Genomic DNA, 20,407 nt, shown 5'->3' with positions numbered 1-20,407 from the left:
TGGACCTCCCTGTGCCACTCTATCTTCACGGGAAGGTCTGGCTGCTGGGTTCATCTGTAAGCTCTGAGATTCTAGGTAGCAGTTCGCGGCTGAGGCTGTAGGATAAAACCCTGGAAGCCAAAAGTGAGTTAAATCTTGACGGTGCTCCCGTGTCCAGTCTCCCTCGTTTCAGTCCTGGGGGGCCTTCCTTTAGCTGCGACAAGGCCACTGCAGTGTGTGCTCTCCCGAATGCAAAAATTGAGTGCAAATGTGCTTTATTCACTTGCAATCCCCCAGGCCCCCCATCTCAGGGTGTGGCTCGGCAGCACGCTCCCCGTGGGCAGGGTAGGGACACGGTCCCCCAGGCCAAGGCCAGAGAGCTTAGCACGCAGCCAGCTCTGCTTCATGGGGGGAACCCCCAGCCCTGCCTCCGGGTCCACACCACCCACGCAGGAAGTTGAATGCCGGAGGTAGTGACCGCCTGACCGCCAGGCGCCCCCAGTAGCACTGGCGCAGAAGGGAAAGGAGGTGCGTGCTTCTCCTCGCCGGGTGGCCGGCCGGCCGGCCGGCCGACCCGCACAGCCCTCAGCAGCAGTTGCAGGTGCCCGTGTGCACGCGCAGGATGCCTCGGCTGTGCAGGTGCAGGAAGTTGAAGATCTCGGAGGGCATGGCGTGGAAGCCGGGGCGGGGCTTGACATTGTCATAGTAGTGGTGGGTGATGTAGAGGCCCGAGGGGTTCATGGGGAAGGCCCAGAAGCCGAACAGGTGCACCTCCTCGCAGAGCTCAAGGGCGGCCGTGGCCAGGATGAGGCCGGTGCTGATGCGCTTGGCGCGCACCCCCAGGCTAAGCCAGTAGCGCGACACGTTGACCAGGTACTGCGGGTGGAAGTAGTACACGGCCTGCGGCGACTCGAAGTCGTCCAGCACGTACTTGACGCGGATGGACACGTCGGTGTTGCGCGTGTTGTAGAAGGCGGGCAGCAGCACCGATGCGTTCTCGTACACCTGCAACACCCGGTAGAAGGGCCGCCGCCACTTCTCCAGCTTGTGGAACCTGGGCGGGGCCAGAGCAAGAGGTCGGCAGCCCACTCCCCAGGCCTGTGCCCTCCGGAGACCCCACTGCCCCCACCCGGCACCCCAGGACCTCTTGGGAGGCCGCGGGGACTCAAGCGCACCCTGCTATTCCCCATCATTTCCTTCACCCCGGAAGATGAACGCCCTGCCTTTCTCGGGGAGGGCTATTTTGTGTAAGTGGACCCAGAGAGACAGCAGTGCAGGACAGCTGTGCTTCACCCCCCAGGGATGAGGGAGTCCCAGGGTGGCCTGGGGGGGGGGGAAGGAGTGAGGAAGTGGAGGCTACTCCTGGCGTCCTTGGGCCATTCGCCTGTACTTTCTTTCCCAAGGTCCCCAATGAAGTTTAGGGGAAAAGTCTGCCTGCCGCCTCCTTGCCTCCTTCCCTCCTCCCCCAAAGCCCCTCCCTCACCTCCTCCTTCACCTTAAAGTGTCCTCCCGTGGGCTCATCTCCCTCCTCTCCAGTGCTCCCTCACATTGCTGACTCTGTAAGTGACCTTGGGCATCTGACCCGATTTACCAGCTCCTCATCCTCTGGTCTCTGGCTGTCCCCCTTCTTGCTCCTAGCCTGACATGGAAGGTAGGACTGTGTCCCTGCTGGAGTTTTAACCCCTTAACCCCCTTCCCCCAGGCCTCCCACAAAGACAGAGCCCAGGAGGGGCACTCGGTGGGGGCTGAGATCTTTGCCTGAGTCTTCTCCCCAGAGCCGCCTGGACACACCAGCTTAGGAAGCTTCCTGCCCCCATCACACGCTGGAAAGCTTTACGGCTCTTCTAGGTGAAGCCTGTCTGGACCAGTGCTGTCCAGGGGGAAATATAATATAGGCCACATATGGAATTTTCAATGTTCTAAGGATCACATTTAAATAAGCAGAAAGACATGGATGAATTAATTTTTGTCATATCCTATTGAATGCTTGCAATGTTTTCTTTAACGCGATAGACCCAAAATACTACTATTTCAACATGAAATCAATATAAACAATTGAGGAACTGTGGCCCATCATCTTTTGCATGGTAAGCCTTTGGAATCAGGTGTGTGTCTCCTGCTACAGACAGCACCTGCCCATCTGGATGTCACATGCCCAGTGGTCATGGCTCACAGCTACTTTACTGGGCAGCAGGAGTCTGGCGGAGGCTCACTGACCTCTCTGTGATGATGCTGGGGTTCACAGTGACCACGTCCGTCTTCACGCCCACATCCATGGTGTACTTCTCCGAGATGGGGGGAAGGTTGCACCTGCAGAAGACACAAGGCAGCCTGGCTGTATACGCTCACTCACTCCTCCCAGAGGGAGCCGGAGCGCGGGCAGTGCAAGGGCGTGGGGAAGGCAAGATGGTACTCCCATGGGCAGAGCAGTGCCCAGGCAGCCAGCACGCTGGAATCTTGGAAGCCTGCGCATAGAGGGGCAAGTTCAACTCCTTCCCCTCCCACTCTGAATGGCACAGTGATTATGGATCCCTGACCCGTGAGACTAGAGCCTCAACCCCAATCCCTTTGCTTTAAGCTTTATTTTCAACCCATCTTCTTGATCCCGAAGTGAGGATCACCACAGAGATGAGGGGGCTCCAGCTAAGGAAGGAGAAAATACAAGGACCAGTCTCCAGCTTAAAGCCAGGGCAAAGCCAACACTGGTGTCAGCCACAAGGCTGCACAGGTCCCAAGCACTGCTTTTGGAAGAGTAGAACTCAGCCGGGGAGGTGGCCACCCAGATGGCCTCTCCAGCAGATCTGCCCAGCCCCCGCGAGTGTTCAGTGTCCTCACACCTGCCAGGCTCTTCAGGCACCTCCCATTCTGCAGATATGGAGACTGAGGCCCTGAGTTTCAGCCACTGGCTCTGAGCGACAGGGCTGGGGAAGGTAGAGTGTAAAGGTGTGCAGGGATGGGGAGCGGGGACCCATCAGCTGAAGGACAGCACGAGGGCACGGGGCTGGGCGCCAACAGAGGAAAGAGCAGGGAGTGGGAGCACCAAGCGGGTAGCAGGTGCAGAGCCAGGGCAATTCTCTTACCGGAAGACAAAGTCAGCGCTGTTGATCTCCCTCCCACAGCGGCTGTTCTTCAGGATCCCCCCATTGCCCACCACTGCACACTTCTTAAACTGGGACCGATAGTAGGGCATGTCCTGGGGGAGACAGGTGCACAGCTGTCAGAGGCGACTCCCTGCCTGCCTTCTCCCACTGCCCTCACCCCTGTACCCACGGCCGTGTGCCCAGCCAGCCTGGCAGCGACTATGGGGGGAAAGTGGTTATTGCACTTTGCAGATGAGAAGAGAGGTCAGGACACTTGTTCCCAGGCCCCCTGGCAATTACAAATAAGGTGGAGGAGAAGCCAGGTCTCCACTGCCTTTTCAACCAGCCCTGGGATGCCTCAGGTTTCCCGAAGGAAAGTACAGGTGATGGCCAGTCCTGCTTGCTTTTGGTTTTCCCAATGTTTGGAAGTTCATCTTCTGTAGGACTTCCCGGATGCATATTTTATTGGCTTATGCAGATGTTGCTGGGGGATGACCGCAGCAGAGACAGGGACAGGGGCCTAAACCCGACCCTCACCCCTTTCAGCTCAGGGCCAGGTATACAGGGAGGACGCAAGCCTGGGACACAAAGAGACCGGGACAGATGCTGGGACTTGGCAGCAGTGGGACTAGAGACTAACGGCTGAGGAAGCAAGGCCACCACCGGGAAGCAGTAAGGGCCTAGAACACCTCAAAGCTCGGCAGAGAAAGGGCTCTGAGTGCGGGAGAGCCTGGGTCTCACCCTGAGTGACAGTGGCACTCTCAGGAGCCCTGGGAGTAACGATCTCACAGCAATTAGACCTTGTCATGCCCTGACTGCTGGGGTTACTTTGGTCTGGGCTCTGGCTGCCCACAAAGGCTCCATGGACACACCCTCCAGGGGACCACAGACAAGTTGGCAGGAAAAAGCAAATGTTGGCTGGCCTGACAGTAAAGTGTCCTGGTTCTATCACGTACCTGCTCTAGGTCATAACCCCCTCCTGGGCAACCGGAGGCAGACGGAGCCCAGCAGCCACACACATGGCACAGACAGAAGCACAGAGCCAGAGTCAAGGGTAGGGTGACCAACCACCCCAGCTTGCCCACGACCAGGGAGCTTTGCATGCAATACAGGAATTCGCTTGGGTCAAACCAGGAAAGTCTAGGGCCAGCCAGGATTGGGTACCTGAGGCAAAAGCCCCAAGGCCAGCCCTGGTTTTGCCCCAGCATGAGAGGAAGGAGCTATGGACAAGTGTTCTGAGTTCTCAGGAACTCAGATTTTCCATCTGAAAATTCGGATAATAACACGCAAGTGTCACGCTTTTCAATGTGATGGTGTACAGCAGAGTGTCTCAACTTGGTGCTTGTTGACATTTGGAACCAGATCATTCCTCGTTGTGGGGGACTGACCTGGAGCTGCAGAATGTTTAGCAGCAACCCTGGCCTCTCCCCAGTAGAGGTCAAGGGTATCTCCCCATCTTGACAAACAAACTGTCTCCAAACACTGCCAAGGGTCCCCCACGGTTAAAAACCACTGGTGTAAATGAAAAGCCTGCCCAGTGCGGTGCTTGACCCAGAGGTCTCTCTGCATGGGGACCAGGCTCCTATCACTGTCACGAAGCCCCAAAGCTCCCCCCTGCCCAGGAGCCTACAGGGCATCTCCCCTCCTAGCACACTCGCAGCTGGCCAGCCCTGAACAACAGCAGTCTAGTGGCACCTTGGGCTTCCGGTGGGGCCCGCTGTCAGGTGGGGTCATGGAAAATCACACCACAGTGGACCAGGAAGGAGTCTAGGTCTGCAGGAGAGGCTGCATCCATCTATAGGAAGCTTTCCCGCCAGGCCCATTTACCCTGGAGGGACGGGCCCAGAAGCCAAGAGGGGGATCAAGGGTATCTCAGAGCCAGTGGGGAAAACTGCACTGTTTGATTTCTACCAGGGAAAGGAAAAAACCAAAGTTATCTTTGGAGAGATAGAGACCTTTATGTTCTATGCCAGTGCTTCCCAAACTTCTGTACATCAAAAACAACCTGGAATACTTTCTGAAAATAGAAATTCCTGGGCTCCATCCCAGAACCATGGAATCAGAATCCCCAGGGTGGGGGGTAGGAGCCCGAGAAGCTGTATTTTATACAAACCCAAAGAAAGACTTACCCTGAGGCAATACTTGTATATCACAGGCTCTGAATCGGGGAGGGAGCGGGGCTCATTATGGCCGGTGGGCCACGTCAGACCTGCCTGTTTCTGTATACCCCGCAAGCTAAGCGTGGATTTTATCTTTGTAAGTGGTTGGGGGGGGGGAATCAAAACAAGAAGATTTGGGACATGTAAAAATTAGATGAAGTTGCCATTTCAGTGCCTAATAGGAGCTAGAGTGTTCCTGGAGCCCAGCCATGCTCGTTGGCTTACGAAGGTCTGTGGGGGCTTTGTGCTGCTGCCATAAAGAACAGTGGTGACAGAGAACATATGGCCAGCGACGCTTAAAATGTTTACTCTCTGGCCCTTTCCAGAGAACGTTTGGCAGCCCTGCTCTAATTCCCCGGGACTCGGCAGTCCAAACCCATGGCCCTCCGTGGACCCGTATGTCATAACCGAGCTGGGTGTCACCCACTGGAACCACCCGCAGGAGAAACAAATCCACCTGCTGTCCCCCGCCTCCTGTCCCGGGCCTTGCAAGACCCACCTCGTAAAGGTGGCTTGTATCCATCATCCTCCAGCGCTGTGATGGGGGAGAGTCTGTGTGACATGTCCCCTCCTCCAACTCCCCCACCACCGCTGCCCCCACAAGGCCCAATGTTATCTGTGCACCAGAACGCAGGGAGCCCTGGCTGTGTTTCATGAGCCCTTCTGTGGAAGCAGGGCAGCCCAGACCCTCAGATTCCATCTGGAAAGACCTGAACATGCCCCCATTCAGCACGTCTACACTCTGGACCCACTAAGTCCTGCTCTGGACCCAGCCCTCTCCAGGAGGTGCTTATATAGACATCCAGCAAAATCTTGCTCCTCTTCAGAGGGTAACCATCAGCATGAACTGAAAATGCAGGTTACAGGGCCCCTGCTCGGAGAGTCTGAGGCATGGTCAGGCCCCAACGGAGTGCCTATGTTGAGCCTTCAGTGACGCATTCCTTTCATGTAGGGGGATCACTTATGCTGGGGTCCCCCCCCTGACCAGGGAGTCACTGTCCTAGCTTTGAAGAACAGCCTACATCCAGATTTCTTTTATGGAAAGGAGAACAATTAACATCTACCTTGTTTAAGTGAGCTTTTCTGCCACACCTGTTCCTAGCCCAGGGACAGGGAGACTGAGACCTTGGAAGACATTATAAGTGCCCAAGGTCAGCCAACATGAGATCAGTCTTTCTTGCTTTGCTTTCTACTGGTCTGTGATTTCTTGGGCACACAACCTTTGCATGAACGTTTTTGCTCCTGCTTCTGCCTCTCATGGGGGACAAATGCTTAATTACCCTCCCAGATAGCTTCAGGCTGTCCTTGGCAAGCAAGGCAATAACCAAAATTTGATAAGCACTCTCCTGCCTGAGTCACTCAAAGAGTAGCTGGTTGGCATTCACCATGCTCAGATGGTCTACCGAGCCCACCAGAGCCAGGACAGTGGGTGCGGAGGGCCCAGCAGATGGATGCCATACCCCGTGGGCAGAGCCACTTAGGGCCGTGTGGAGTCGCCCCTTTGCCCCCAGGCGGCCCTGCCCAAAGCGGCACCTTGGGAAACATGCGGAAGATCTCCTGGTTGATGTGGTAGATGCCGCTGGTGTCCACTTCGTACTTGAGCTTTGTCCCCAGGGGAGTGTTCTTCTGGGTGGTGAAGAGGAAGGAGGGCGCATTGCAGCACCTGGACAGAGTGGACCTGCCAGGCAGGAGACAGAGCGGGAGAGACAGGTGACACGGGGCAGAGCCAAGCCTCTGGAAAACAGGGGGTCATGGAATTGAGGCCCCTTAAGATGGCCAGGAAGCCCCCACCCACACCTTCCCGCACTCACCCCCCTCCCCACACCTCTGCTCACGCTGTTCCCCCGCCTTCGACACACCTCCCAATGCCTGGGCCTTTCCTCCTCTCCTCACGCTGGCCTTGCTCCCTGAGAGCTCCCGGCTGCCCACCCCACCGACCTCACCAGCCTCTGAAGACCTGGAGCACAGACCAGATACCACCCACTTCACCACCTACAGTCTCTCTCCCCACCCGAACCAAAGCCCCTTGATGGCGGGGACCCTGCCAGTGGACCCTGTCTGGTGTTAGTCACACGAGTGTGGACAGCCAGCTGCTGGCCAACCCTGAGCTAGTCACGTCTCACTCAGGCGCTCGTCAAGGTCCACTGGGCATTCTGCTACTCGCTGGAAATGCTGTTTCTCTAGCCTCGATGGAAATCTGGGGGCACCGAGTTCATCCTCGGGTCCCTGGCCCCGATCAGACTGTAAACAAGGCATTTACCCCGTCTCATGGGGGCAGAAACCCAAGATAAAATGATCAATTTCAATCATTTAGAAAGTGTCTTAGGAAGGAGGGTGGGGGGCGCGGTCAGACAGAGGGCTGGTGGGCTGGTGCTGGGCCACTTCCTGTGGAGAGAGGAGTCTGACTGACTTCCAAAACAGGTTCTCAGGAGTTCACTGTTTCTAAAAATAAATAATAAATAAATAAATAAATAAATAAATAAAAGCCCCCTGGCTTTCCCTCATAAAAAAAACACTCAAACAAGCTACAGAAGGCGTAAAGCTCAGATGATGCAAGCAGGCGTCACAAAACTAAAAAATAAAAAAATAAAGGCTCCTAGGGAGAAGGTGGCTGCAGAGGCCAACCTGGGAGCCGGCCTGGCCGGAGAGGGTAGAGTCATCTGTCATCCCTCTGGCCGCAGCCAGTGCTCCCCCTGGTCACTCACTCTCCAAGGCCTGGTGAGGGGTCCAGCCCTGGGCCCTCCCCTCCCCTGCCCTGGGGACCCAAAGCTCTCCCCACTGGCTGCCCAAGGGCTAGACCTAATGAGGCAGGCCAGCTGCTGCTCTCTCACATGGGGCTTTGAACCCACAAGGCTCCATTTCCTCTGGAAGCAGCAGTGAGGTGCCGTGTCCACACTGGCCTCCTCCCCCCAGCACTAGCTCCAGGTACGGTCCCATGCAGCACCTAGGTGGCCCCAGGAGGGATGGGACACCTTCCCCAAGGAGCCAGGATGATGACCACCAACAATGTTTGAGGAAGAGCTTTCTGGAAGCTTCTCCTCAAGGTCTGGGATGGAAACATGGGGTTTCTACGCTGCTGTCAAGAGGCTTGGGTTCTAGTTTCTGCTCTGCTCCCACCAGCAGTGGGGACTGGGGCAGGGGTCTTCCCCAGACTGGACCTCAGCTTCCTTATCTATAGAATACAGCCTTGTGGGGCACCTGGGTGACTTAGTCGTTAAGCGTCTGTCTTTGGCTCAGCTCATGATCCCAGGGTCCTGGGATCGAGCCCTGCACTGGGTTTCCTGCTCAGTGGGGAACCTGCTTCTCCCTCTTTCACTCCTCCTGCTTGTGTTCCCTCTCTGTGTCTTTCTCTGTCAAATAATAAATAAAATCTTAAAAAAAAAAAAAAAAGAATTCAGCCTTGGCCCTTCCGCCTCTGACCCCTGTAATTCTGTGATTGTAGGTTGCCAAAGCCAGGAAGGTTATAAAATTATTTTTTATGACTTTCTCTCTTGCAAGGATTTCACTGGTGAGCTCAGCTGGCTGCTGGTCACAGACAGAAGTATTTCCTGTGCAGTGTTGAGTTTCAGAATGTGACTAAGGCCTCCCAGACTGGGGGCCAGATGCCTGGCCAGGCAGAGGCCATGGGTCAGTATTTAGCTTTGCTGGTCCAGAAACTAAGTCTTGTCAGCCTGCTGGAGAGTACTTCACTGAGGGGGAAGGGAGGGGGAGACTGACTCCCATTAACCAAGCTCACAAGTGACTGATATATAAACCAGAAGGCCAATGCGTCTATTTGTAGGCAGTAGGGTAGAGGAAGGCCTCAGTTACAGGACCCCTCTCCTACAACTGGAAAGCTCATGTCCATCTTCTAGCACACCCCTCCCACGCTGCGCATTTCACTGTGCTAGGCTCTTACAAGTCTAAGTGAAGAATCGCATCATGGTTCAATGAGCTTGTGACAAGAGCAAAGGGAGGCAACCTACCGGCCTTGAAGTTTTTCCATTTAGAGCCTAGCAAGGCCTGATGGCCTCTCCCTTCCCCACACCTGAAACTACTTCCCCACACCCACCCCCAGAAGGGTGTGGGCTCCCCTGGAGCCTCTCCCCGGGATCCTGCCGACTGATCCCTGCCGAAGGGATCCTTGTTTTTCTCCTGTCAATCATCTTCCTGTTGTTTCATTATTTCCTTAGACATGAGGATCCCACCAAGGAGTCTTCCGTGCTGCTCTCAGCTCTCAGCCAAGAAGACACCCTTTCACATCTCCCTGACCTCCTCTAGGCAGGGTGTTGATGAGCTGCCTGGCCAGTGCAGTGCCCACCGGGGCACTCCTTGCTAAGTGGCAGATTTGGGGGCACCTGCCGCACAGGTCTTGGACCCATTCCGTCCTCCCAGCACTGGGCTGAAGTTCATGTTTGACTTTTATGATGAGGGGGGTGGGGGGAGGGAAGGGGTCAGCACAAACTCCTACACAGCCTCGGACAGGAACCCACAGTCTCATTGAGACCTCTGGGGCGTGGCTGCTGGCATCTGCTCTTCAGGGATTACCACGTTAAACATCCACATTTCTAAAAACGTGCCACTTAAAACTACAACTTGGCTCTAGACAGGGCCTGGAACGGCGGCAAACTGGAACAAATGACTTTTAAGTTAAAGACAAAATGCTGAGTGTCATTTGCTTCTCGAAGCCTCCCGGGTAGGTGGGCCACGAGCGCATGGCTCCTGGGTACGTGGGAACTGCCGCCTGACTTGCCCGCATCCGGTTCCTGCCCACATTCCTCAGCTCCCCCCAATTCCATTCCTTGAGCTCTGTCTGCACCGAAACAATACCATGAGCTCCCAGAAGTTCAGTGAAGGAGAGAACCCTACGATCAAAAGGAATTTGTGGACATCGGCCAGCTGCTTAGCTCCCCCAGAGAGGAGAACCTTAAGCTAGGCCTCTCACCTCTCTGGGAGCTGATAATCTATTGCTTTGAGTTAGAAAAGAGATGAATCTGCAGCAGGCCTCGGGCTGGGGAGCCCAGCATGGTTCTGTGATGGGCTGTCGGGAGACAACAGCTCCGAGGCTGATGTGGGGCCCAAGGGCCGTCATGTGGGGGACAGCAGCCAGCAAGGTGCCCACCTCAGCCTGGGCACAGAGTCAGAACCTCCCCATGGCCCAGATCCCAAAGCCCAGCCAGGGCCAGCTCTGGGGAAGATGAGCCCGGGGTGGGGCCCTGCGAGATGGGGCAGCAGAAGGAGGATGGCACCCGCGGAAGGGCTGGGAAGGGCAGACAAATCACAGGTACTTGAACTGGTTGGCTTCCGAGATGTTCATCGCCCATCTGCACATCTGCAGGCTCTTCCATCTGTCGAACAGCTCCGACTGCTTCACCCTTGGGGAGTGGAGGACAGAAGAGCACAAATAAGGGCCAAGCTGGGCAGAGCGTCGGCATTCCCAAGCCTCCCTTCCTGCTTCCCAGGTGCCGAATCCTGGTGTGGACCTTTACATGAGCTGTATTTTCTTATTTGGGGTATGGTGGATGCCCCGGCGTCTGGGGTCCTGCTCATTCCTAGACAGAGCCAACTGCTCTCCCGCAAGCCTGCCTGCCACCTGCAAACCGGCCAATCCCAAGCCGGCAGCCTCAACATCAACGTCGTCCACGGAGCCGCCAGTCTTAGGGAAACTCAGGAACGCTCCGAATTATAGACAAAATCCCCAGTCTGTCTGCCCATGTGCTCTCTTGGGGGAGAATCTGAAGCTTTCATTGGCTGCCCGAAGAGGTCTTTGATTCACAAAACAGCAAATACTCACTTCGGTGTAAAGTAAAAACCAGGCTCATTCTGCAGAGCTAGGTCCCCTGTGTTTAGCTGGAGAGGAAACAGTTGCTCCCCAACTGTTTGTATCTGTAGGGGGAGGGCAAACCTCCCCCTACAGATGCAACGCACACATGACTGGTGCGGAGAAAGGTGACTGCAAGAGAGTCATACAGGAGAGCAGCCAAGTGCATGGATTTCGGAACCAGAAAAGGAGCTGGGCCCCAGACCAAGTTCAGATTCCTCAGGGACCTCAGACAGGTAATTGACCTCTCAGAGCTTCATCTTTATAATAAACATAATAGATTATCACTCACAGTCCCAGATTTGTTAAGATTATTAAATAAAGTGATGCAATAAAGGGCTAGGCATGGGAAGTGTGCACAGAAATTCCCCGAGACAGATAAGCTATTTTTATGGTCAAACAGCACCACCTTGATGACGCTCACTCACCATGCCATCGATTTCCCCTTTTGTAAAACCCATAGCCCGTTCCTACCCACTCCTGATCTTCCCCACAAGAAAGTAAATACCACAGGGGCAGGAGGTGGTGCCTGAGTTCACCCCCATAAATCCAGTGGTAAGGCACACAGCGGATGTGTGGGACATAGGCACTGAGCATATCAATAAATTGGCGAATGAAGCCATAAGTCTGAGTTCAAATAGAGTCTGTAATTACTGGTTGAACTCCTCTATATGGCAGGAACTGGGGCTAGAGCAGAGAACAAAACCGCTCCCTGTTCCCATGGAATTTAAATCCTAGAAAGGAGGCAAATGGAAAACAGGTGTGTATGCACATGACAACAAGAGCACAAAAGACAAAAGTGGGACTGTGTCAGACTCCAGCAAAGGACCACAGCAGAGCAAAAAGTCAACGTAAAGAATGGCAGAAAGTATTTGCAGACCATGTATCTGATATGGGGCTAAAATCCAAAATAGATAAGGGGCTCTTACAATTCAATAACAGAAAACCAAATAAACCGATTTTAAGATGGGCAGAAGACTTCAACAGACATTTTTCCAAAGAAGACATCCAGACGGCCAATAGGCACATGAGAAGGCGTTCAATATCACTCATCATCAGGGAAAGGCAAATTGAAAGCGCAACGAGCCATCCCCTCACACCTGTTAGGATGGCTAACAGCGAGAAAACAAAAAAAGATCGCCAGCGCTGGCAGGGACGTGGAGAAAAGGGAAGCCTGGGACAGTGTTGGTGGGAACGCATACCGGTACAGCCAGCACAGGAGGCAGCATGGAGGTTCCTCCAAAAATTAAAAATAGAGCTACCATATGACCCATCAGCTCCACGTCTGTGTCTATATCCATAGGACTTGCTGTCAGGATGGGAAAGAGCTCAGTATGCTCCCTATTCACGGTGGGACTACTTGGTAGTAAGCAGGGAATGGAAACCAGCTGAATGCCCCGCTATGTGTAAAAAGAACGTGCTATGGACACACAACGGAATATTCTTCAGCCTTTCACAGGCAGGAAATCTGCCATAGGTGACAAGCTGGATGAAGGCAGCAGACCTCGTGCCGCATGCAATAAGGCAGTCACAGAACGATGTACATGGCATGAGTCCGCCCGTGGAGCATCTACGCAGTCGATCTCCGAGAAACAGGGAGTAGAATGGTGGTTGCTGGAGGCTTTGGGAAGGAGAAAGGGTGAGCTGCCTGCCGCCCCACGGGTCTAGAGGTTCAGGTTGATGAGGTGAACAAGGGCTAGAAATCTGCTGTACAACTTAGTGCGACATTTAATAATACCGGATTATACGCTTAAGAATGGGTTCAAGGGGCAGATCTCAGCTCAAGGGTTCTTACCCCAACTGAGAGAAAGAAAGCAGATAATAATGCCATGTCCGGGAGAGGCGAGGGCTCTGAAGAAAAATGAAGCAAGGTAAATGAAGGAAAAAGTGACTGTTTCAGAAGGGCTGGTCAGGGAGGGCTTCCCTAAAGAGGAGAACTTGGCACAAAGAACTGAAATGGTTAGGAGGGAGCCATGCAAACACCTGGGGAAGGAGCAGTCCAGGCAAAGAGAAAAGTGAGTACAAACCCACTGGGGCAGGATCTTAGTTGGCCACTTTAAGGAGCTGGAAGGAACCCCTCTTCTTTCCAGGCTGATGCCTTCTTTCTGGCTTCCACAAACCTCTCACTGCAGCCCGCCCCTCTCAGGCTAATGTGACATCGGAGGACATGTCACGGCCCACCCCTGCCTCCCCCACAGCTTCCCTCCCCTGCTTTCCACAACCCACAGGTCCCTAGAGCAGCACCTGACATGGCCAATGCCTCAGACACCACGTGGAAACACAGTCCTCGCAGGACTGTGGGCCGGGGTCCCAGGTCCAAGTCTTACCAGCATCTGGGTCCCATTCTCTGTGCCTCCAATACCTGTCACACAATGGACCAAGGCTGGGGCCCGAACGCCCAACCTTGAATCCTGGCTCCATCCCCGACTTGCAGTGTGGCCTTGGACAAGTCATTGAATTTCTCTGAGACTTGGGTGCTTTATCTGTACAACCAATATAACAACCTCTGTCCTGCAGGGTTGTCAGAAAGATCAAATGAGATAATACGCATAAGAATATTTTATAAATTGCTTTGCAAATGTAGAGATTGCCTTTCCTTTAAAAATGAAGGGTTGATCCCAGGCTCTGATCTCCTTTCTCTGCAGACACCACTGAAATTCCAGAAGAGGAACAAAAATGTTATATAGACCTAGAATAGATTGATGGGGACGGGGGAGTTCAGAGGAAGAGAGATCTTGACAAGTGTGTGAAAGGAGGAGGGGGGGACATATGGAGGGGTGACATGGCCCAGAAACAGTGTCCAACCCCACAGAACATTTTTAAAGAAGGTGGAGGGTGGGGATGGGACATGGTGCTGAAAAAGAGCATCAGTTGTAAGTCTGTACCAGAACCTTCAAACCACAGCAGCCAAACAGTCAGTGTCCAGCAGAGGGAAGGGAGAGACTGAATCAGACTGTCAGTTCCTACCAAAAAACAAAAACAAAAACAAATTATCATTCCCAATGAAAAGATCTGGACATCATAACAGCAAAAAGAGTAGTGTCTCCAACAAGGACTCTTGAGGAAGGCTTGCTCTTCAGCTTTTTGTTGTTCTAAATGTAAATATGAATCAGATGAGCAAGGGTCACCTGGTCAACTGGAAGGAACCAGATGAAGAGAAACCATCAGTTAAAATATCCAAAGAGAAAAATAGTGGAGGAACAAAATACAACTTTAAAAGAGTCTACTTAGTGTCTCTAGAGAGCCTAGAAGACAGGACACCCTTAAAGATAGGAATAGATAGCTCTGAGGACAAAGAAAGAGCTCTGGGGTAGGATGAGTTTGCTCAAAGAGCTGGAAAATGAAGTCAAGGACTTTTCTCAGGAAGTGGAAACAATGGGCAGAGACAGAAAAGAGGACATTGGACGGGGAATGCTACACGAGCGATCCAGAAAGTCGGGGGTGCGACTCTTAGAAGGACTGGAAAGAGGAAGTAGAGAGGAACAGAGAGAAGGAAATATTTTTAAAAATCCAAAAGAACATTCAAGAGTCTGGACATGAATCCCGGACAGAGCGGTCCGACAGGTGTCTGTCCTGAAACCCACCCTCCAGACATTTCAGAACTACAGGATCCGGAAGCACTGCAGAGAGAAGAAAACAGGACACCTCTAAAGGAACAAGAAGCATCATGCTCTCATTACTCTGGACGCTAGAAGGTGATGGGGGAAGTCTTTAGCGTTCGGAGGGGAAATGGTTTTCTCCCAAAATTCCAACCCCGCCAAAGCAATAATCAGGAATATGGGAAGAATTAAGTCATTTAGACACAGAACTCAAAACCTGACCTCCTACCCATCATTTGGAAATGACTGGAAGATGGGTAGAAACAAGAAGAAGCTATGGGTTTTCCACAAGAGTGAATCCCAGCTAAGAGGCAGGGAAGGGAAGTTCCCAGGACAATGGCATGTGGCCCACCAAGAGAGCAGCCTGTCCACGCTGGAGAACGAGGATAAAGAGAAACCCTGAGGGGAAGGTCTGATTGGAGGAGAGGCAGGCAGAAACCCCAGATAGGGCATAACAGAGACAAAGAGTTCAAGGGGGAAATGATGAGTTGATGCTCCGGTAAAAAAGGGGAGGGGGAGGATGCACAAGAAAGGACATAAAATAACTATTTCCTGTTCTTTAAAACTTGGAGTCAACCTATAGAGCAAACCCGAAAATAGGCTCATTATGGGTACCAAGAGAATGTAAACGTTATCAGCCTTGACCTTTTAAAGGTGAATGCACTGATGACTGGAACCAAAACATAGGGATAATTTTAAAAACCCCATCTTACAAAGGACAGGCTCAAGAAATACTGCCAGTATTTGGCAGAACCAGAAACAAGTTACTCAGGCAATCTAGAGACGGAAAAACTAAAAATAGCAATTCTCCCCAACCCAGTAGGGGTGGGGGGTATCGTAAGGGGGCTGAACCCTCACCCACTGAGGCCGGACGTCAGTGCACGTCGCGGTAAGTCAAGAAACAACAGCAGGAGTGTGTCACTGAGAGCTGCGGCGGTAATGACCAGAAGGAACAGCCAGAGTCGAAAGACGCAGGGCTGGGGGGGGTGAAGGCATGGGGCAGGGGCTTGTGGCTTCTTATTATTACCAGCGTCTCTATCCTACTTGATTTTTCCCACCATGTGCAAGAGATGGTGAGGATAGGAGGTGATCATGACCATCTCTGTTCTTCTTTCTTCCCCTTTCCTCCGCTGGCCTCCTCTGTCTCCACCCAGCTCTCATGTACATGCCCTGCCCACTCATTCGTGTCACGGCCACATCCTGAGCCCGTGCACACTCGGGGACTCCGAGATGCATGGGCATGAAGGGGCCCCCAGCCTGGGTGGCCCTGGCTCCTAGACTCTGTTCCTGTGTGCAGCACAGGCCTCCCCGCCCCAGAAAGATGGGGAAGGGGCAGCAGGAGAGGGCCTGGGGTGACACCCCAAGCACCAGCCCCACCGGGTGGGAACTGGCTCAAAAACCAAGAGGCTCTAGAATGACTACATTGAAACAAATAATTTGTACAAGTATTAGTGACGACGCACGTCATAATACATCACCACAGAGTGACTCCTCCTGCTTCTGCCATCGTCGGGACTGAGGCCTTCTCCATGTGGGAATTTGCCGGCTGACTGGTTTCTGCCAGCGTTTGGAGCAATTTTGGACCAGAATTATTCCCAGATGAATCCCACCCCTCCCTGTTGCCTCCGAATGCCAGCTGTCATTCTTACGCCTTAAGGGCCTCCCAGCCCAGCCGCGCAGCCCCCTCCACGCACATATGGCGACTTAACCTTCCTCCAATGACTCAGAGTCTCCACTGGGAGCAGCGTGCATAGCCCCGGGCCAGTGAGGCCCCCAGGTACCCGGATGATGCTAGGACCATTCGAGTCCGAGGCTGGCCTCTGGGCTCTCTGATGTCAGCCCTGGAGGTCCCACTGAACCTCAGCTTGCTGACCCAGGAAAGGAGGCACAGCCTCATGCCCGTGCCCCACAAATAGCCTCCACCTTTCCTCTCAGAGCCCCAGGGCCACTGGGCCCAGGCTCCCAGGGTCTGGGAACCACAGGGATGTGAAGGAGACAGAATGGTGCAGGGCCCAGGGGTCACCAGCTGGGACGGAGCTCAGCTCAAGAGACCAGAGCGGGTGGCCCAAGGCAGAGAGGAGGGTTCAAGGCTAACTTGCTGAGCACCAGACATGCATCCCTGATTAGGGACAAAGGTGGGCACCGACTGTGGGAAGATTCCTCACCCCACCCCACCCCACAACGTTGTGATGCAGGGCACGGTAGAAGCTGGGATAGGGACTCTCAGGGTCCAAATCATCTCTCCTTCAAAACTCTTATTTGCGATCCTAACCTCTGAGATCTCAGAATGTGACTCTTTGGAGACAAGGTCTTAAAGGAGGAGGTTAAGTTGAAATGAGGCCATGAGGGTGGGCCCACATCCAGTATGACGGATGTCCTTATTAGAAGAGGAAATGAGGACACAGGCAGGTACAGAAGGAAGTCCACGAGAAGGCCGAGGGAGAACGCGGCCATCGGCAAGTCAAGCGGAGGCTTTAGCAGCCAGCCCTGCCAGCACCTCGATCTCAGGCTTCCCACCTCTGCAGCTGTGGGATCTAAAGTTCTTCGAAGGCCTGAGGTCTTTGAATTCCAGGAAAAGACAAAGGGTCTCTGCTTAGGAGCTGATGAATTTGACTCATGCCTGAAGCGTGGACAGCCACGTTTGCCACCAAATCGCAACTCCTCACTGATGACATCACACACACCCCACTGCCACCTGCTTAAAGCCTTCCATGGGTTCCCACAGCCCTCGAATAATGACAGAATCTGAATCCTGGTCCACACAGCAAAGCCTCATCAGGTCAGGCCCTGGTCTGGCCCTCCAGCAACATGGCTGCCCCATCTCCCCTCTCACGCTGGCATGACCCTCTTAAGCTGCCCTGACCCTTCAGAGCCGGGGACACAGCGGGCTTTCTCCTGGCACAGGGCCTTTGCACAGACTGTTCCCTCAGTCTGAAACCTGCCTGGCCTACTTACCTCTTATCACCCTTCCAACGGTAGTGCCAGCATCCCTCCCTCAGAGGAGCTTTGACTGACAACCCCCTCCTCACCCCAGTCCAAGTCCAGTTCCCTGCCATCCCCTTGTCTCCCTAGGGTAAACAAGTATTAATGTCCGCTTCCCTGCTGGGCTGTGAGCTCCATGAGGGCAGGGACCAGGGTGTGTGCTCAGCTCAGGGCTGGCTGGGGCTGATGGGAGGGGGACCTACCTCACACATTTACCTCTGGAGAGGGTAGAGAGACCATTGGTTGGTACCGGGACCATAACGCAGCTAAGCCCAGGGGGACATGTCCTGGGAGCTTTCCTGCAGCTGTTAAACTTACAGATTCTGAAAGACAGCCCCGAAAAGCTGCTGCTGCTGGTAGTGGTTCCAGAAGCGGAAGAAAAGGGAGGGAGGCATATGAACATTGAGGCAGCACCTATTATGTGTGCTACTATGGACGCGGACCGAGGGGCCATCTGCCCTCACATACGCTACTTCTTCTAGTCTCTGCGGTGACCCTTAAAAGTTGGGTAACAGTGTCCTAATTTCTATAGGTAAGGAAAGGCTCAGAAAGATCAAGTAATTTGTAGCTGCTAAGATCCCAGGTCTGACAACTCCCCAGGCGCATGCTCCGTCTATGACCCACACTACACAGAAACTGGGTCAGATGGCAGAAGGCGCAGTGGCTCCTGCCCGTCGGCCACGGACCATGGTCCCAGGGATCGCTCACGGGCCCACGAGAGCCCCCAACGCTAATTATAGATTAACTATAGTCCTTTTCCACATCCAGGTAGAAATGTTTTCAAATACACACAAATTTCATTTCAAACCAAATATCACGACGAGCGCGGCAACATTCCTCTCAGTGGGTGGTGAATTTGTGGCAGTCCCACGTGGGAGAGGAGGGTGGTGGAAACCCATAGTCACTGAAATGTGCTGCATCTAATGTGCTTTTTCTCCTATAGGTTGTAAAAAAGCCATGGGTGTTCTGCTGTTGGGTGAGGAGCAGAAATTACAGTTCTTTTGTGATTTGTGAGCAAAATCCTAATAAAGCGTGTTTGTGCACAGGTGCTGGTTGAAGCAGATTCCCCGGGGGAGTGCACAAGGACACCCGTGCTGCCTCTGCCGGGAACCGAGGGGCTGTGAGACGGGGGGTTTTACTCTATGCCTTTTTGTCCATTTGAATGCTCTATCGTTGCAATAATTTAAAAAATACTTAATTTAATGAATATAAAAGGTTGAAAAGATGATGGCAAAAGGGTGCTGCTTAACCCTCCGCTCGGAGTGCTGAATTTTGGGTAAGATGCTCCTGTGCTCTCTTTGGCTTCCATGCAGGAGTTGCCTCAGACAATCTCACGGAGCCCGGTAATTGAGACCGGGATTGAATCCCCTGAGTCACCAGAGGTGACCTTGCCAACTTGGTCTTTTTTCATAAAATGCACAATTATCCCTGCTCTCCAAGTGCCAGAGGCCCGGGGCAAGGAGATCTCATTCTCGCTCTATGGGGTGCCTGCCCCATCCCACGCTCCCTCCCCTGGTCCTGCCCCACCCCAAGGGCCCCGTCCCCGCCACCGTCCCAGCCACACTCACATGGACAGCACCTTCACTTCCAAGATTTCGTGCCTCAGCTCCAGGCATCTTGTGGAGTTATATTCAAACGGGCCCTCGTAAAACTCAAAGTACCTAGGAACCAACAGGGACAGAAATTACTATATGAAGAAGCCAGCCAGACTTTGGGGGGACTATGGGGCTCTTGGTGGGGACAAGTCGATCCTGGTCAAATTAATAGAGCACACCAGACCCACCCCAGCAGATGACCTCATAGGGGGTCCCCAGGACCGGTGGGGCCCTCTGGCTTGATCACGGGGTGGTTGGTTACTCACAGCACCCCACTGCCGCAGGAGTGTAACCCTTTACAAGGCATGAACTCATCTCAGCAAATCAGGACATTCAGAAGAAGGTTTGGCTGCAAAAGGGAAGGGAAAGGGAAGGATGCCCAGGGCATGGTCTCATTAGCTTCGGTGATCGGTGCCTGATGGAGGCGGCACGGGGAGTCGGGGTGGTGAGACCCGGACTTCCAACTTTAGTCCTGCCCTTTCCTGCCCCTTTCTCCTCCCCCAGGGATACAAACACAGTGAAAATCTGCTGCTTTTTCCACTTGTCAGTAGCTCACCCGGCTCTCAAGCTCACGCTGTGACTAGGTGAGGCTGATGTTTCTTTCTCCCCATTTGGCAGCTGAGAAAGTGGAGGCTAAGGAGATGGAGCTCAGGTCCTACAAACAGGAGGATGGGGCCAGGCTTGGGCTGGGTCCAAGCCCTTCCCAACGCCAGCTGTCTCCAGGCCTGCCAGAGCCACCTCAGGGTCCCTCCTGCAACTCCACACAGAAGCCGATTCTAGCGAGTGCTTGCTGAGCCCTTACCTAGGACCAAGTGCTTGACATGGGTACACCCACTTGTTATTTTTTGAACTAGCCTATGAGGAAAGCAGTCCGCATATGCATCTGGAATGAGCTCTGTAGTCGCCCAGAGCCACATAGATGGTAGGTGGCAAAGCTGGGACATGAGCCTGCACGTTGACTCGAGGCTGCTCTTGTCCACTCACCTGTAAAGACAGCTGGTGTCCCCTGAAAAGGCCCTGTGGCCTCCCACAATCACTGGGTGAGGAGACCTTTAAAGCTGTCCCCTCTCACACCTGAAGTTCCCACAAGCTCAGAGAAGAAAGAGCACCTGCAGACATTAAGCACAGTTCACTGCTGAACGCAGCCACGGAGGCAGGATGGGGCCAGCCCTTGTAGCCTCTCTGTCTGGAGGTTGCTCAGAAAAGGCTGGGG

The 20,407-nt window shown here is 53.6% G+C and overlaps 1 protein-coding gene across 2 annotated transcripts in view; it reads right to left on the bottom strand.

Annotated features, from left to right (window-relative positions):
* Positions 1 to 544: 544 nt before the first annotated feature.
* ST8SIA5 (ST8 alpha-N-acetyl-neuraminide alpha-2,8-sialyltransferase 5) overlaps positions 545 to 20,407 on the bottom strand; it is a 50,950-nt gene continuing 31,087 nt past the window's right edge. For both annotated transcript variants that reach the window (XM_032859474.1, XM_032859475.1), the window contains 6 exons: positions 19,168 to 19,260; positions 10,486 to 10,572; positions 6,752 to 6,896; positions 3,060 to 3,172; positions 2,197 to 2,289; positions 545 to 1,033 (listed from right to left, as the gene is read on the bottom strand). In XM_032859474.1, coding sequence (XP_032715365.1) covers positions 565 to 1,033; positions 2,197 to 2,289; positions 3,060 to 3,172; positions 6,752 to 6,896; positions 10,486 to 10,572; positions 19,168 to 19,260 — 1,000 coding nt within the window. In that variant the 3' untranslated portion in view covers positions 545 to 564. The remainder of the gene's footprint in view (positions 1,034 to 2,196; positions 2,290 to 3,059; positions 3,173 to 6,751; positions 6,897 to 10,485; positions 10,573 to 19,167; positions 19,261 to 20,407) is intronic.

This window comes from Lontra canadensis, unplaced genomic scaffold (assembly GCF_010015895.1).
Source record: "Lontra canadensis isolate GAN:19392208 unplaced genomic scaffold, GSC_riverotter_1.0 scaffold17, whole genome shotgun sequence".
Taxonomy (NCBI): domain Eukaryota; kingdom Metazoa; phylum Chordata; class Mammalia; order Carnivora; family Mustelidae; genus Lontra; species Lontra canadensis.
Note: the sequence above shows the minus strand (reverse complement) of the source record. Positions and strands in the feature narration are given on the sequence as shown.